The sequence below is a fragment of the Conger conger genome, chromosome 3, assembly GCF_963514075.1.
Source record: "Conger conger chromosome 3, fConCon1.1, whole genome shotgun sequence".
Lineage (NCBI taxonomy): Eukaryota > Metazoa > Chordata > Actinopteri > Anguilliformes > Congridae > Conger > Conger conger.
Window position 1 is genome coordinate 40,851,777 of NC_083762.1, and position 18,743 is coordinate 40,870,519.

Below are 18,743 nucleotides of genomic sequence, written 5' to 3' on the forward strand. Positions count from 1 at the left end.
TAGAGACTGTTTTGTGTGAAAATCCCAAGAGATCAGCAATTCCTGAGATACTCAAAACACCCTGCCTGACACTAACAATCATTCCACAGTCAAAGTCACTTAGATCACATTTCTTCCCCATTCTGACATTTGGTCTGAAAAACAGCTGCACCTCTTAACCACGTCTGCATGCTTTTATGCATTTAGTTGCTGCCACATGATTGGCTGATTAAATACTTGTATTAACAAGCAGCTCTACCTAATGAAGTGGTCACTGAGTGTATATTATGCTACAGTTTGACACTTACTCATTCACCCCAGTGTGTGCTATACATTTGTGGTGGTGGTGATTTCCCCCTCATCAATGCAAAGCACTTCAGTTTGAGAAAAGCACTGTAATAATGCAAGCTATTATTACCATTGTTAGTTTTATTATTATTATTATTATTATTATTATTATTATTATTATTAACTAATTCTTTGTTCATGTTGCATTTGTAGAAGACTATGATTAGATTAATCTGTCTGTGTATTAAACAGCCCCAGTGGTTTGGCTTTGTTGTCACTGACAGAAAGAATGATGAGTCTGCGGAATGACATTCTGCTCTTAAAAACATTCCATGCGTCATTCTTCTTTGATGTTTTTTTCTCTGGTGCAGAAAAACTGACCATACGGTTAAAAGATGGTTTGGGGAGCACCAAGTACAAACCACTGCAATACGAGCAATTACAGCCCATCCTCGATGCCAGAAGAGTCGCTTGTGCACACACTGTACAAAAGGTACGGACACAGACAGTTCTGTAACATGTGGTTTTCTTTTCAAGGTAACATTAATGACTCTGAAGAAACCTCTTTTGATGTTTACTTTTTGTTAGTTTATTTCTTCTATTTGTACTATTTTTGCTACCCAGTTTGAAATTCCATTTTTTTCTCACATCACCCACACAAGGAGGAGAGTGTAATCCCTGTGGCATAACTTCGTACGCAGCATGGATGAAAGAGTTTGTAAACTACAATATTCAACCGTTTAATGTTTTATATCAGCAGAATGAATTTTTCCATGTTCAAATCCATAAATGCTTGAGATTTTAGGGGGCTTGCCACATTCCTCCCTCTACTGATGACAGAGCCTGTTAACCGTGTTCCTGATGTAGTGTCAGTGGTGGCAAAAGCACCTGAGTGATGACGGTTTCGGCTAACTAAGCCTAGCAGCTTACCATAGATCTATGGATATTTATCAATATCAGATATTACATTGTTAGAGAAGGCAGATTGTTCCTTGCACAAGATTTACAAGATGATATGATTGACAGTGCTGTTGGCTGACTTCTGAAAAATATGGAAATTGAAAATGGTCATATCTGTAAAATGTTTCCTTGGTAAGAGAAGAATATCTGGAGAGATGGGGACAAAAAGTCATCATTGAAGGAATTATTTGAAGGAATTCTAACACTTCTTAAATTATAGTTAAATTATATCTTTTTTTGTCCAGCAATTATTTATCAGTGATGATATATATAGTAAATGGTATTTAAAAATGTATTGTTGTTCTTGTTGTTGCTATCAAAAATGTATTTCAAGATATTCATAATCTTTTCATTGAAGCTCAGCCTGTGTAGGTGTGACTTGGACATTCCATCACATTTCACTTGAGAGACCCATCAAATCATGCATGACTGAGAGGTTCATATTATGGGTCATATTATGGTAAACAAGATCACAAGTGAATTTGCTGAACATTGTTCAACAGTTTATTTCTGCTGCCGAAATTATGCTACACATTCTAGAGCTCCTTAAACTAAAACATAAGTTTCAACACATGCAGTACCGTGTAATTCCAATGGAGGGAAGAAGGGTGATCCAAAGAGATGATCCAAAATGAGAAGAACAGATAATGGGAGTTGAGAAAACAATAGAACAGAACAGACAAGAAAATAGACACGTATTAGGACCAGTGAATTGCTATACATTAATTCACTACAAGAGTAAATGAGAACGGAGGCAGGATGGATAGCACTGATGAGACTTGGCATGGTACAGCTAGAGACTTCCCATACAGTGGGGAGCATTAAGATAGAATATCTCACATATCTGCTTAAATTAAAATATCTGCAAGCTTATCCAACAAACTAGAGTCAGGTAAACATCAAGGTATGGATGATTTGGTATGTTTAGTTTTACAGGTAATGGAAACTACCATGAACTTGACAGTGTAACTTTTTATTTGTCCTGATTTTAATAAATGTAGCTTTTTGCAGCAGATTCCAACGCAGTTGTCAAAGTTGGAAAATGCCTGATTGCATAATTTGAATAATTTGAATAATCAATGAAAATGGAATCACCAAGCCTGATTGCATTATTTGAATAATTTGAATAATCAATGAAAATGGAATTACCAACCAAATTCTTGGTGTAGTGCATGCACAAAAAAGGCACTCTTGGGGCCAAAGTTTCTGAATCTAAAAATAGAGACCACCTCCATGCCAATAGGAAGGGTTCCCAGAAAAAAACCCCTTTGAGAGTAATTTGTGAGAGGCACAAATTTCAGTGCCTAGAGTTTGCAAAATGACTTTGTGACTTTGTTTGACACCGGGTGGTATGGTGAGATGAGACAGAAATTCACACACAGCAGTGAATTTGGCATCAGGATAAGGATGAATATGTAGAGAAAAACATCCAACCTACTGTAAAATATGGTGCTGGATATCTGATGTTTTGTTTGCTCTGGTCCTGGGTGCCTTCTGCAGGCCAACAGCATCACAAACCCCACTAACTACCAGGGTAGTTCAGCCAAAAACCTGGTTGCCATAAGAAATTGACCACAAATGGATTTTCCAGTGAGATAATTGTTCTACAGGGACAGGGACATGGGACAGGGACAGGGACAGGGACAGGGACATGCAAAAAATCATCAGACCCTACACCCCTGCCAGACCTCTTCGTTCAGCCTCCACAGGCCGCTTGGCACCTCCCCCTCTCAGAACCTCCACCTCACGCTCACGACTACTGTCTGTTCTGGCTCCACGGTGGTGGAACGAACTCCCCGCTGAGGTCAGAACTATAGAATCTCTCCCCACCTTCAAGCGCAAGCTGAAGACGCACCTCTTCAAGCAGCACCTCTCCCCATCCCTCCCTACCTCCCTGTGAACCTTAATTGTTGTCTCTGTGACTTGCTTTGTGTATCGGTATTTTTAGTTGGCTAGGTAAGCAGTGTTTGGATAGTTAACTTTGGTCACTTTTGCTCTTGTTTGTTTGTTTGTTTGTTTGTTTGTTAAAAAAAAAAATAAAAAATGGCCCTTGTCCTTATCTTTGTTGTACAGGTAGCAGTTGAAATTGTACTTACCTCTAGGGTCTTTCAGCGAACTTATCCCTGGTTATGGGTATGCACTTTGTTGTACGTCGCTCTGGATAAGAGCGTCTGCCAAATGCCAATAATGTAAAAAAATGTAATGTTAGGTTTTGTTATTAGACCTATAAAGACTGCATATAGATTATACAGTATATCTCAAATATGAGAAATTCCGAAATGAAAAATGAGAGCACTTATATTACACGTATTTAACTTGTACAAAGAAATCATGATTCAACATATTAACTGACCATGTTCTTTCATTAATAAAGAATAATAAGAGATTTCAGACACTGAATTTGAACCCCATTGAAGCCCATGGTTTCAATTGAAGAGTGCAGTCATTTAAATTTAAATGTCCATAAACTGTAAGGTCAGGCACCTGACATTTATTTCAGCCAAAATTGTACTGTTAACATTGGAGCTATTAAGCTAAGGTGAGAAAGCAAATTAATCTGATAATTAAATTTCCTCCTGTGCTTTGAGCCAAGTACTTGATATTTTTAATTACAATTTATATAAGCTGCACTGTTTCTCGATGTGTAAATTGCATAAATTGTTGATTTGGTTTCTTCTGTAGGCCCACCATGGTATGGAGCAATGTTGTGTCTTACACATGGGGATTTAGAAATGAATCACAAGCGAATGCATGCTTTGTAACAAAACTGCAGACTGAAATTGTGCTCTCCTCTCTTTATTCCCGAAGGAATTGTGTTCACTCTGTTACCCCTGTTCTTGTTTCAATGTGACAGTGTATTTTACCTTCAAGTGTTCAGTAGATTTTGCTTGAGTCCCTACAGACTGGGAGTCCTTCAGCAGAAATGTCATAGATTAAACAGCGGCACAGCAGATTTACTCTTTATGGTGTCCCACTGTCCTTCACTTGCAAAATTCATCATGCTGTATAAAGTTGTGTCCTAGGGTTCATTTATGCAGTGATTGCCAATCAATGCCTAATAGATCAAAATATAGTCAGGAATTATATTACTATTCTGTAACAACCGTATTGTACTCATATTATTCGTATTATTATTATACACTTTATTATACTGCACCGAGGCACTGACTTTTCGGCCAGCAGCAACCAGGTCTTGCAATCCAAGTTCTAACCAAGCCAATCCCCACTTACAGTCAGGTCCATAAATATTGGGACATCGACACAATTCTCCTCTTTTTGGCTCTATACACCACCACAATGGATTTGAAATGGAATTAACAATATATGCTTTAACTGCAGACTTTCAATTTGAGGGTATTTACACCCAAATCAGGTGAACGGTGTAGGAATTACAACAGTTTCTATATGTGCCTCCAACTTTTTAAGGGACCAAAAGTAATGGGACAATTGGCTGCTCAGCTGTTCCATGGCCACGTGTGTGTTATTCCCTCATTATCACATTTACAAGGAGCAGATAAAAGGTCTAGAGTTCATTTCAAGTGTGCTATTTGCATTTGGAATCTGTTGCTGTCAACTCTCAATATGAGATCCAAAGAGCTGTCACTATCAGTGAAGCAAGCCATCATTAGGCAGAAAAAACAAACAAACCCATCAAATCAAATCAAAACAAACCCATCAGAGAGATAGCAAAAACATTAGGTGTGGCCAAATCAACTGTTTGGAACATTCTTAAAAGGAAAGAACGCACCGGTGAGCTCAGCAACACCAAAAGACCCGGAAGACCACGGAAAACAACTGTGGTGGATGACAGAAGAATTATTTCCCTGGTGAAGAAAAACCCCTTCACAACAGTTGGCCAGATCAAGAACACTCTCCAGGAGGTAGGTGTATGTGTGTCAACAATCAAGAGAAGACTTCACCAGAGTGAATACAGAGGGTTCACCACAAGATGTAAACCATTGGTGAGCCTCAAAAACAGGAAGACCAGCTTAGAGTTTGCCAAACAACATCTAAAACAGCCTTTACAGTTCTGGAACAATATCCTATGGACAGATGAGACAAAGATCAACTTGTACCAGAATGATGGGAAGGGAAGAGTATTCATATTCAGCCAAATGCTTCAGAACTCATTCACAGTGCAGATGGACAATGACCCGAAGCATACTGCGAAAGCAACCAAAGAGTTTTTCGAATCCGATTGAACATGCATTTCACTTGCTGAAGACAACACTGAAGGGAAAATGCCCCAAGAACAAGCAGGAACTGAAGACAGTTGCAGTAGAGGTCTGGCAAAGCATCACCAGGGATGAAACCCAGCGTCTGGTGATGTCTATGCGTTCCAGACTTCAGGCTGTAATTGACTGCAAAGGATTTGCAACCAAGTATTAAAAAGTGAAAGTTTGATTTATGATTGTTAGTTTGTCCCATTACTTTTGGTCCCTTAAAAATTTAAGCTGAAAGTCTGCAGTTAAAGCACATCTTGTTCGTTTCATTTCAAATTCATTGTGGTGGTGTATAGAGCCAAAAAGATGAGAATTGTGTCGATGTCCCAATATTTATGGACCTGACTGTAGCTCCAGCCACATGACAGGTGAAAACTACCGGGGGATTTTGCTGCTGGCTAGATAGTCTAGGAAACAGAAAGATGCTGGCTATCTGATGTAATGTTTGCAGTTCCCTGTATGTATTGTGCTCAATGAGAGCTTGGTAGTGTATTCAACTGAGGTTAAACCTTGTTCCAGATTCAGAAGACACAACAAGTGGCACAGAGAGCGAGACAGAAAACACTGTTGAGGCAGCACAGGGAGGTGTGGATGTGGGAGCAGGCCAAACTAATGAAGGCTGGGTAAGGCTACAGACATCACCTCGTACTGCTGCACAGTCCCAGTGCTATTGCCCAGGCAGAATCCATATTTACATTTCTACAATGGATCATTTCTGATCAATTGATCAGAGACCTGTTGATAGCAACAACCTTTTAAAGCAGTGGTCTCAAACTCGTTGCCAAGGAGGGCTGTGCATAGGCAGGTTTTCATCGCATCCAATTTCTCATTCAGCCATATGCATTTAACTGCATTAAAGCAGAAGATATGAAGTAAACAACAGTTGTTAATTAAGCGTTATGGAACGAGAACCCGTGGTATATCATGGATATTGGCACAGCTAGCGGGGTGGTTAGGCACAACGCCTAACCACCCCACTTTTATGCGCTTTTATGCAATGGTTACCACATTTATCTTTCACAATCTCACTAAAGAAAGACATGACAAATTTTAAATTAATGTATTTTTAATGGAACTATGTTTGATGGTAAATGTATTCTTACACTGAACAGTAGTTTATTGGTTGCTAAGCAACCATATTGTGAACGTCAGCTAGCAATAATGTATCCCCACTCCAGTATCGAAGCAATGGTACTAACGTTAGCTAACGTTAGTAGGAATATAATGTATCCCTACTGCACTAACCTTAGCTAAGCAACACAATTGCAATAATGTATCCCCACTGCATTAATGTTAGCTAGCTTGCTATTTTACGTTACACCAGACGACACTGACACAAGTCATTTGGTTTTGTTGTCGACATTTATCAGGACAATGCCAGATAACGTGCAGGTATTGAAATAAATGTGTCGTTATGAGTAATTTGCTTCACCAGGGTTTGGTGGTCTTGCTGGTATATCGATCCGAGGATGTTGCCGAAGTTGTATTTTTTTCAAAACGTGTCAATGGTGTGTATGGTAAGGGCTGTCTTTGTGTAACCCTTCCAAAGAGTTTGTTGGTATAGAGGTCCGATTTTACTTCATGGTTCTTTTTGAGACTTGCCAAACTGTGAGCCTCCTATAGCCTCACCATCACAGTCCGTGGGGACAAAGTGCACTTGCATCCTCTTCCTGGCAAGTTTGCATCCGTTTGATTTTATTTACAATAAATGTGAAGGGCGCCAATAATTTGCTATAGCAGATGATACTGAGCCATTCACACAATGTGAAAGGAATACGAGACATACCGTGTGACATATAAGCGTAGCAGAAATGAAGTCTTCGGCTACATTCCCTCACCTCCCCGTTACTTTCCGTGCCCGTGGAGGTGTAGCCGTGACAGTGTTGCAGTACTGTCGTACCGCAGACTCATCAGACCGCGGTCCTGCTCGGGTGGCCGTTCTGCATGCGGTGCAGTGTGTGGAAAGGACAGCATTAGCTGCAGGACATGTCCTCGCTCCCTGGGTAATGAACGTACCTGAGCGGTCCAAGGTTAATGGTGTACACAAGCTCTCAGGCCCACAGTGAATCTTCTGAAGCTTCCAGAACTGCCTATATTTTAGCCAGGAGAGCCATAGCCGGGAAAACATGATAATAAAGCATTTCTGCTGCTGTGGCTTCGTTCAGTATTGAAACCTATCCTTAAATCGACACATTGAGAGTTGGAGTGTGTCTGTTTTCCTGATGTTTTCTCCTTTGATCCAGGGAAAAGGCAGAAGCGGAGCTTCAAAGTTTTCTGGAAAAAAACAGAGACGGGGTCATATCACAGATGCAAGACTATGGTAGTGTTTCCCTTCATCAAATCCATCCCTCCAGTGCTGCTTTGTATATATCTGAAACATTGATCTGATGCGTCACTGCTTTTAAGTTAAACTTACAATTCAGTGGCTGTGCCCTTGGTCTTGCAACCATTAGGAGTTTTGATGCATTGTGTGTCATACCATACCGTAATAAGACTGTAAGATGGTCTGGATGAAAATAAATAAAAAATGTTATTATATGTGTCCCAGAGCTGATCCTGGAGAGGGAGCGGGAAGGATTCCGAGAGGCTACGGTCAAGCCCATCTGGCAATTAAAGGAGGATCTGCAATACAGACTGGCCGAAGTGCAACAGCGTACCTTACAGCAGCGTTCCCACTCAGAGATCTCTGACTGGGATTCAGTACTGCGGGAGGTAAGGACCAGGGTTGCCAGGCGTATTTAAAAATATCCTTACCTGCAGATCTCTGACTGGGATTCAATACTGCGGGAGGTAAGGACCAGGGTTGCCAGGCGTATTTAAAAATATCCTTACCTGCAGATCTCTGACTGGGATTCAGTACTGCAGGAGGTAAGGACCAGGGTTGCCAGGCGTATTTAAAAATATCCTTACCTGCAGATCTCTGACTGGGATTCAATACTGCGGGAGGTAAGGACCAGGGTTGCCAGGCGTATTTAAAAATACCCTTACCTGCAGATCTCTGACTGGGATTCAGTACTGCAGGAGGTAAGGACCAGGGTTGCCAGGCGTATTTGAAAATACCATTACCTGCAGATCTCTGACTGGGATTCAGTACTGCGGGAGGTAAGGACCAGGGTTGCCAGGCGTATTTAAAAATATCCTTACCTGCAGATCTCTGACTGGGATTCAGTGCTGCGGGAGGTAAGGACCAGGGTTGCCAGGCTTATTTGAAAATACCCTTACCTGCAGATCTCTGGCTGGGATTCAGTACTGCGGGAGGTAAGGACCAGGGTTGCCAGGCGTATTTAAAAATACCCTTACCTGCAGATCTCTGACTGGGGTTCAGTACTGCGGGAGGTAAGGACCAGGGTTGCCAGGCTTATTTAAAAATACCCTTACCTGCAGATCTCTGACTGGGATTCAGTACTGCGGGAGGTAAGGACCAGGGTTGCCAGGCTTATTTCTTATGTCCTTACCTGCAGATCTCTTTCTGGGTTTTATTTACACGGGATGACAGCTGTTTGACTTATTTCAAAATCCAAAGGCAAAAAGACATACAGTGCAGTCTGTAAGGATTTGGACAGTGACACATTTTTGGTGTTTTGGCTTTGTACTCCAGCACATTGAATAAAACAATTACTATGGAGTTGAAGGGTAGACTTTTAGCTTTAAATTCAGGGTTGTTACATCCATATTGGTTGAACAGTGTTGGAAATGTAGCTTTTATACATAGACACCCCCTTAATAGTATTGTTTTATTTAGACTGTTTGCCTGCTGGAGTACAGAGCAAAAACAACAAACAAAGTGTCACTGTCCAAATACTTACCGACTGCAATGTAAACTGGCTGCCTCAGAAGCCAAGCCACAATGATACACAGCAAAACTAAAGCCTTTGCCCTCAACAATGCTTGTTTTAGAAAAATTACAAAAAAAACTTCCAAATAGCTTCCACATTTCCAAAACAACTCTCTAGGCTTAATTTTCCCGCAATAACTCCAATGCTACAATAACCAAGGCCCCAACAAACATCATTTGACTTTGCTTTTGACCCCTAATCCCACTTTGTTACCTTGACAGGTCGATATCATTACAACTACCTGCCATTTTTCGTGAATAGCCCCACAGAGCAGTGGCTATTTTTCACAAGTCAGCATGAAGACTCCTTTTGTTCGGCGTCCTCTGAATGAATTGATTTTGCAAAAAAAGCCATTAAATCACTGTTCACAGACTTATTCCCTCACAACTAATTTCTGACCTGGATGAAGAAAATTGTGTGGGGAGGGTGTATAGAAATGTCTGTGAAGACGGAAACCCTCTTCTTTTCTGTTTGAGGCCCTAGCTTATCTCTCAACCCTCCTCTCACTGCTGTTTCTCTGGCTGTCAAGCATCCATTCAATCAATTCACGTGCCTCAAACTGAGAGCTGCACAATAATTGAAGATTATGTAGGCTTTCCTTCAGTTCCACAACAATGCACCATGTCCTTAACTCTCGACTTTCAGATTTAGTTTGATTATGTAACTTTTACTGTACACAGTGTGCTCTTGTTTAAGTGCGTGGACTATGGGTAAGTTTAAATGCACTGTTAATGACAGGATTTTATTTTATTTTATTCAAGCAAATATATAATCCTAGCAAAGTCCTGGTGAATTTTGTAAATCACAAAACCTGATTGCATGTGTTAGAATTATTTTGTCAGTGGGATAATGCGTTAAAATTAAGTGTCTTGAATTAGTAGCAGTCCAAGTTGATAATTGATTAAAAGAAACTAAAATAAACATTTTTTGCAAGGAAAGGACACGCTGTGTGAAATGAATGAGCATGAATAATGGTTACATTTTGTTTATTGTGTTCATCAGCATGAAAGATAAAGCACATTGCTATTAGATTGCCTTCGGTACATAATGACTCATTGGTTCAGAGAATGCTGCTCACATCAATAATTAATAACAATACCTTGTGCATTTATGTGTCAAAGAGAGTTCTTTGGTGAAAGGAATTATATGTGATAAGAGGCTATTCTGTTCTGCTGTGAAATACTGAAAGTGCTTGGACCTGTAATTGTCCATTTCAAATACTCTGTCTCACATATAATTAATAAGCATTAGGCCTAGTTTTACAAAATGCAATAATGAGGTGAAAGATTATGCCCACTCTATTGCCCATTTCATTTTGTCAAAATCTCTGGGATTTTTGTTCTACATGCAATAGAAATAAGTATATTTGCATATTTAGACATTACATGCTGTAGTGTACCATTTGCATATAAACTGCACTGCTGTAATCCGTGTGTTGGCAGAATTGAGAATACATTGAATATGTCACAGAAGAGGCTTCAGTGATAAGAATGTGACATTCAAGATGTAAGAACTATATTTAAGATTAATCTAAGAAGAGAATCGCCCACCCTTTCAGATAAGATTGCTCATTCTTGCTTTGCTTTCATATTGATATCCCTTATCCTCTTTGATGTGCTGTTTTTGCATGCCTAAAGACATTATATATAGGGAGGGCGATTCTTGGAGGGCCAAAAAAATGAATGTCTTTCATGTCAAGTTACGCCTGAGAGTGTGCAGAATGACTAAATATAAATGTAAAAATGTCTCCTGATGAAATAATTGTCGCTGAAATCTTCCTTCTTCATGAATAGATATTCCTCAAAAGTATTAAAACAAGCTCAACGGAAGCAGCGACAGAATTACATTAGCAGGGCATTGAAGTGAGTAGCCAATGGAACTTGTGATATGAATAGAAGAGCAACAACTGTAAAGCACAGTGTTATATAGTGCTTACATTATTCTGTCAATTGAGTCTGTATTCATAAAACATCTCAGAGAAGGAAATAGGTGCTTGAGAAATCAATTGCAAATTTGATTCTCATTTTACACCTAAGAAGGATACCCCATTAAAAAAAATATTTTGCCTAACATGTGATTTTAAAAGCCTTCCTCACAAGCTCCCCTGATGAGAAGTTATCTATAGTTGATACACCTCCGTGTGAGAGGAACGTATGATAACAGGAATTATTAAGATGTGCCTGACAGGAAGGCAGTAAAGGTTCCAGGAGTCCTCACACACTCTAAGCTGGTTAGAAGGTGCCACATTGAGGAGACAGAGTTGTTCAAATTCATTAGTGTGACAGGAAGGAAACAGAGAGCGGGATATTCTTTACTCTGGGGACTACGCTGGAGAGGGCAGCTAACCTTGACAAAAACAATCACTGTTTAATCATTAAAGACTGCACTTGCTCTTCTGGTAAGATTTTGTCCTGAAAGCAAAACAACATCCTTATCTCATAACTGGAGGATTTCATATTGGCTTAATTGTAAATTCATCAACAAGGCAATGGAAGCAGTGATAGAAAGCCAGCTTTCTAGAAATATCTTTCTACCCTCACCAGGTGATTGTTGTTGATGGTTGTCCAGTGGAAGGGGTGAGTGAAGTTAACTGCTCATCATTTGCTTTTCATTATCAGCAGCTTTGGTGCATATGCCTTTCACACAGAAGGTCTTGCAGCTGGCACACACTCACTGAATGACTGCTCGCATCAGAATAACGAAGACCCCGGACTGCGTCAGTGTCTGATTCCATTGACTTGAAAAGGGTTGTGAGGGATTATTTTTGAAGCTTGAAGTTTGCAGGAAGCAGAATATTGAAGAATATTGAAGATTCACCTTTGGGGCAGGGCAATGTGACCACAAGAGAAGAAATGTGATATGGTTCACAAATGGTCCTTTTTCACAACAAAAGAAACGGTCATTGGTTTGACAAGCTATTACAGATAGTTCATACCACATTTTGCCAGTTTTAGAATTCCCTTGATGGATTTTACAAAGGCTCATCTGTCCAGCATTATGAGGTCAATCCCAAGAGCCAAGAAGGCTATTTCAGAAGCTCAAGGCAGAGCTGTGCATGGGAACCATTTACAGAGGAAATTATCATATAGACTGATGCACCAGGAACATGTGCTATCCTGTCTCAGTCCTCCCAGTGTTGGTCATTAGCAGTAATTTGCTTCCTTCAAGAACAGATAGTGACCACAGTGATCACTTTATGAGGTATTCATATATTTAATTTAATTTATATCATTTATTCACTTATTTTTTGGATGTATAGGTTTTCTGCTGCTGTGGCATATCATTTTCCAAGTTTGACTTGATGTGTGTTCAGAGATACTCTTTTGCATACCATTATTGTCACGCGTGTTTATTTGAGTTACTATCGCCTTCCTGTCAGCTTGAACCAGTCTGGCTGTTCTCCTCTGACCTCTCCCATTAACAAGCCGTTTTCATCCACAGAACTGCTGTTAACTGGATGTTTTTGTTTTTCGCACCATTCTCAAACCTCCCCGCCTGGCACCAACAATCATTCCCCAGTCAAAGTCACTTAGATCACATTTATTTTCTTTCCTATTCTGATATTGGGCCTGAACAACTGAACCTCTTAACCATGTCTGCATGCCTTTATGAACTGAGTTTTTGCCACTTGATTGGCTTATTTGATATTTGCATTAATGGGCTGGTATACATTAAAGTGGTCACTGAGTGCATATTCCACAGTAGAAAACAAATGCCTGGTTATAAAATGGGCAGTATTCTATAGGGTTCTCCCTCTCTCCACCCCTGCATCCCTGCCCTTTGTTTCACTCTGCTCAGTGGGATCATCTCATACTTTTATTATTCATTCATTCATTCATTATCCTAACCCGCTTATCCTGAACAGGGTCGCAGGGGGGCTGGAGCCTATCCCAGCATACATTGGGCGAAAGGCAAGAATACATCCTGGACAGGTCGCCAGTCCATCGCAGGGCACACACACCATTCACTCACACACTCATACCTATGGGCAATTTAGACTCTCCAACCAGCCTAACCTGTATGTCTTTGGACTGTGGGAGGAAACCCAAGCAAACACGGGGAGAACATGCAAACTCCACACAGAGAGGCCCTGGCCGACGGGGATTTGAACCCAGGACCTCCTTGCTGTGAGGCGGCAGTGCTAACCACTGCACCATCCGTGCCGCCATACTCTTATTATTGCTACACATATTATTTTGTGTCTTTGTTTCTTATTTGTAATATAACTATAAAAAGTATGATTTTGATTGCACATTGTCTTTAATAATAGCATTGATTGTGAGCACCTCTTTTGGCACAACATATCAGTAGCATAATGCAGCATGTGTTAGCTACATGTATATATTTTGGAGGTTTGCTATGGATAGCACTAATTAGCATTGGGGGTGCAATACATTATTTGAGGGATGTTTTGTTTGCGAGAAAAAACACAATTTATGTTTTATGAAGAGAAAATAGCGGTCTTGGTAGAAGAGACCCACAATTATCTGTCCAAATTATAGAACTATGACCGACCGTTTTGGTTCTGCTAAAGCAAAGAAAATTGCTGTTAGTGTTGTACTGTAGGATGCATTATTGCTCTTGGGACCAAGATCCCCAGAATATGTCACTTACAAGACTCTTAAGTGCATTTCCCACCTTACCCTGAAATGAGCAATGGTCATTAAGTGGATAGCCTGGATCTGTTCTGTTTGGCTCCAGGTCACCTTTGAACAAATAAGGTGATGATGGTATGACTGACAACCAGTATGTGTACCTTATTATTTTCTCTTACATCCAGTAATTATTGTGCGTGCTGAGTACTCTTTATTTCCGCATGCAGCAGTACAACAAGTCCAATGATTTGGGAAGAGGCAAGGTCTTGGAATTACCATAGTAGCTGCATATCTGCGATGCGTCCCATGTAATTAAGTTTTCCTGTTTATGCAGGCAATGAAGTTCTGAATGTCAGGGTGCCTATGATTTGGTTCCTATATATCTGCAAAACGTGTGTTCTGATTTTGTTCTTACTTTGCATTGCGTATGGCTTTCATTTCTCGTACCTGTTTTCTGAACATTTTCTTGTTTATTCAGGTAAAATCCGTGAAGGACCAGCAAGGAGCACTTGTAGAAAATCTGCATTTTGAATGTTTATCAGTGGAACAGGAGATCTTTGCAATAGGAATTGAGGTAATAAAATAGTAAAGCCCAGTTACATTTGCGCTCTCGGAACATTTGATGGTATTTAGCAAACATTTAAAATATATATTTACCTTTATCTTTACAGGAGAGTTTATCTTCTGCAGAAGAGATTTTGGGAGCTTTGAAACAGAATCCAGAGGAGCTCTTGAGTGCTTGGTGTTCCTACCCTGATTTTAAGACTTCCCTCCTCCAAGAGTTTCATGCCCTCAGTGAGAAATATGAGTCAAAACTCCTGAATATCACAAACTGTCTGCAGGAAATAGGCAGGTAAGAGATCTTATTTTACTAACCACTGTGGTAACCAGCGGTTCTAGTGGGTGTAAAGAGACATTGTTAGAGTAAAGTGAAAATTGGTGATTCTGCCGGGCAATTTGAATAAACACACCTCTTATGCCTTTCCATGTGCACTTTAGATGGGAAATATCAAACTTCAGCACTAGAATAACATGCTATTCATGCACCTGACAAAAATACAGATCTGTTTGCATATGGGCTTTGTGTTGCTTTGTACCTGGCCAAAAACAGCCCAGAATCTTCTTTATGCATTTCCTTCTCCATTTATTCCAATTAATTTCCCAAGTGCATGGTTAGGCTCAAGTTTTAAAATGAAGGATTATACAGGCCTTGATTTGAGTCACAAAACATTGCACTCCACTTCATTTTTAACATCTGTTAACTCCGTTCCTTGCCAAAGAATATGCTTTTATAAAGTGGATTTACTCTTATTATATACCCAGGATTGTGAAGACATGAGTAAAAACCTACTTCCATGCCTTGTGAATCATATACAGTGTACTGTACTGAGGTATCTTGTTCCATAAAGGCATCTCACCAAGCAAAACCAAGCATTTTCATTTTGACCTAATGTAATTTATTTTCCATTTCTAATTTTAAAATGTATTTCTCCCTGTGGAATGCCTTTCCGTGGTCCATTGGGAAACACTGGTGCACTCTTTACACCAAAGCTAAGCTGACAAATAATGTAGTGATATTCTCTGAAATGTGTGAAGCAGACAATTTCCGCCTTCCGTCTGGTTTGGAAAATGGAGAGTAAGCATAAAACTTTAGATCTATTCCATAGTGATTTCTTCCCTCTGGGAGGCCGTTGGTTTAATGGGTGACTTCAGAAGCCACAGGGAGCTGATTGCGCTTAAATGCTATAATCTAGATTTACTTTGGTCATCGCTTCAGTTAGATGCTCAACAGGGCTGTTTTCATCTTTTATCTAGACCCCAGTGAATGTATCTTATACTTAAGCTGGTCAGCAGAAAATAATTGGTGCTTTGAACAGTGCCACTATCGTGCTCAGTGTAATGTATTTGGTGCAACAACAGGCAAAGGGCACCAAGGACTGATACATGAAAAATGTACTGTTGTATTAACTACAGTATCGAGCGACTGCTATTGAATGCTTTGTTCATCCCTGAATATGCTGAATATCATTTTTACATTATTAGTTTGTGGGGCTGCTGGATGGGGCCTCCCATTAAGTCACTGTTTTAGTCTAGTATTCCATGTTACCTGTCTGGCAGGCCTGCAGGATGTTGCATGGACATACACATGTATAGGGGGCAGCCTGTAGCCTAGTGGCAAAGGTACATGACTGGGACCCGGAAGGTTTGTGGTTCAAGCCCCAGTATAGCCAGGATAAGATCCGCAAAGCCCTTAAGCCCTCATTGCTCCTGTGGGGATTGTTCCCTGCTTAGTCTTAATTAACTGTATGTTGCTTTGGATAAAAGCTTCAGCTAAATAATAAATTGTTATTATAGTATCTTCGGGGCAGGGAGGGATTTCTGTCTGTGGGATGTCCCTACCTCTGCCCCATCGCCCACCTGTGGTCAGGCTGCACAAGCCTGGTTGATGTGGAAACTACAAGAAAAGTGGTTCAGGAGTTGAAATCCTCTACTTGTTCCCTTGATCCCACCCCATCCCCACTACAAAACTGTTTTTGACTGTCTGCCAGAGGAATTATTAGCTATAATCAATCATTCCTTGTTTACAGGCACATTTCCTGGTGAAATGCAGTGTTTAAACCTCTACTCAGAAAAAGCAACATGGACTTTTCTGCTATTAGTAATTACAGGCCCTTGCAGGGTCTTTAAACAGCTAAATGACCTCCATAACATTAATGTGTTTGAAACTTTCCAGTCTGGTTTTCAGGTTCAGCACAGCACTGAGAGAGCATTAGTCAAAGTAGTGAACAATCCTAGAATGCACTTTGACACCTAAAAGCTTTCTTGTTCTGCTAAGCCAGGGCTGCCTTTGATACATTTGAGCATAATATCGTACTGTGTTGGCCTCTCTGGCATGGTTCTTTGTGTCTGTGGGCAATCATTCCTCAGAGATGTGTAATTACTCACATCCGTATATTAATTCTGCTATGCGTACGCAGCGATATTCCGATACTGTCCGTCGCCTGAATATGACACATTATGCCTTCTTGGGTGGGAAGGGTAGGAAACCCTGTACAAGAAGCGTGCCATGTTTTACATTAGTTTGGTACTGAAATGACCTAGCAATGCATTTACGCAACAATAATAAGTAAAGTATTTCTGGTTTGGTAGAAATATATGTTTGTTTTGCAAATTATTCGATACAGTCATATTTATTGGTTATGATGGTACGACTGTTTTCTAACTAACGTTGAAGTTAACTTTGTAATCCATTCGCCCATTTTTGAGAAAACTATACTTTTGTCGGGACTATACCTAAGCGAATGTAGTCTTGAACTGCATCTTGAATGCCTGACATCTTCACCATATTTTCTACACAAGTTGAAATCAATTTTTCAACAAAGTTTTGCTTGGTTGCTCCCTTGCTTTTGGGATATTTAGCTTCAAAGCTGCCAGCCAAAGTGAATGGGCTCCTACAACCTTTTAAATTTTGCTTTTTTTAATACTTTTTAAACAGCATTGTTGTGTAAAATTTCACACATATATTTAGTGCTCTATAAACTCTATGTATGACACTCATTTTTGTCAGAAATTTCAGTTAGAACCTTAGAAAAAGAAAATAAGTCAAGAGTAAAGAATGAATCCCATAGATCCGGTCGGCAAGAGATGGCACACCCACAAAATCATCATCATCTCTCCAGTGTCCATCAGAAATAAACGAAGGGGTCTTTTACAGAGTCTTTAAATGAGGACCAAATCTAGTCATTTATTAAAATCAGGGATTTTCAAATATACAAGAAAGCTATGTGGCTTATTGCACAGAAAACAGATTTAAAACCCTGGATTTGCACTTTTATTGAATTGGCAAGAAACCTGTGTTAAACAGTTAACAGCGCTACTGTAGCTCATAAAGTCAAATTATTAACACCGCTTCCGCAATGGGATGTTAAAAGTGAAACGGAATAATTATGATCAACGAGCTAGTTTAGTTATTTAGTCTTGCTAGTTTGTCTAATTGTCATGGTAATGTATCGTAATGTAGTTGTTGTGGGATTGAATAATCATGGAATGAGACCCTCAGGCGATTGAGCAAGGATCTGTCTACATGCCCATGACACTTTTCCAACTGGATCTATGATACCTTTTAACGTGGATGAATCACCATCTGAACAATTATGTTTTCTCATGAATCTGTTGGAGAAGCAGATTACTAAAGGCATTTCCCACATGACCCTGCCTCTCCGCTGTTTCAGATGCTGTGGGTGGCCCGAAGAGGATCACATGGTGTTTCAGATGGTCATGAGTCAGTACACGCATGACCTGAATAACCACCGAACTCTCTCCATGGATATGCTACAGAGACTTCTCCCTCACCGATCCAGACAGGAATTGGTCAGTTTTTGTGCTTTCTCTTGGTAGCCATTGCATCTAATTCTGTGCAGCTGTCTGTCTCCTTGGTCAGTGTCTCTATATCTCCCTGGTCAGTATCTCTGTATCTCCCTGGTCAGTGCCATTATATCTCCCTGGTCAGTGTCTCTATATATCCCTGGTCAGTGCCATTATATCTCCCTGGTCAGTGTCCCTATATCTCCCTGGTCAGTGTCTCTATATCTCCCTGGTCAGTGTCTCTGTATCTCCCTGGTCAGTGTCTCTGTATCTCCCTGGTCAGTGTCTCTATATATCCCTGGTCAGTGTCCCTCTATCTCCCTGGTCAGTGTCTCTATATCTCCCTGGTCAGTGTCTCTATATATCCCTGGTCAGTGTCTCTATATCTCCCTGGTCAGTGTCTCTATATATCCCTGGTCAGTGTCTCTATATCTCCCTGGTCAGTATCTCTATATTTCCCTGGTCAGTGTCTCTATATCTCCCTGGTTAGTATCTCT

General features: G+C 40.3%; 1 protein-coding gene across 1 annotated transcript in view; it reads left to right on the top strand.

Moving 5' to 3' along the window:
- Nucleotides 1-18,743, top strand: part of LOC133124927 (coiled-coil domain-containing protein 148-like) — a 57,367-nt gene that overhangs the window by 5,417 nt on the left and 33,207 nt on the right. The window contains exons 4-10 of the mRNA XM_061236505.1: nt 639-760; nt 5,970-6,073; nt 7,694-7,770; nt 7,999-8,162; nt 14,360-14,455; nt 14,553-14,734; nt 18,114-18,252. Coding sequence (XP_061092489.1) covers nt 639-760; nt 5,970-6,073; nt 7,694-7,770; nt 7,999-8,162; nt 14,360-14,455; nt 14,553-14,734; nt 18,114-18,252 — 884 coding nt within the window. The remainder of the gene's footprint in view (nt 1-638; nt 761-5,969; nt 6,074-7,693; nt 7,771-7,998; nt 8,163-14,359; nt 14,456-14,552; nt 14,735-18,113; nt 18,253-18,743) is intronic.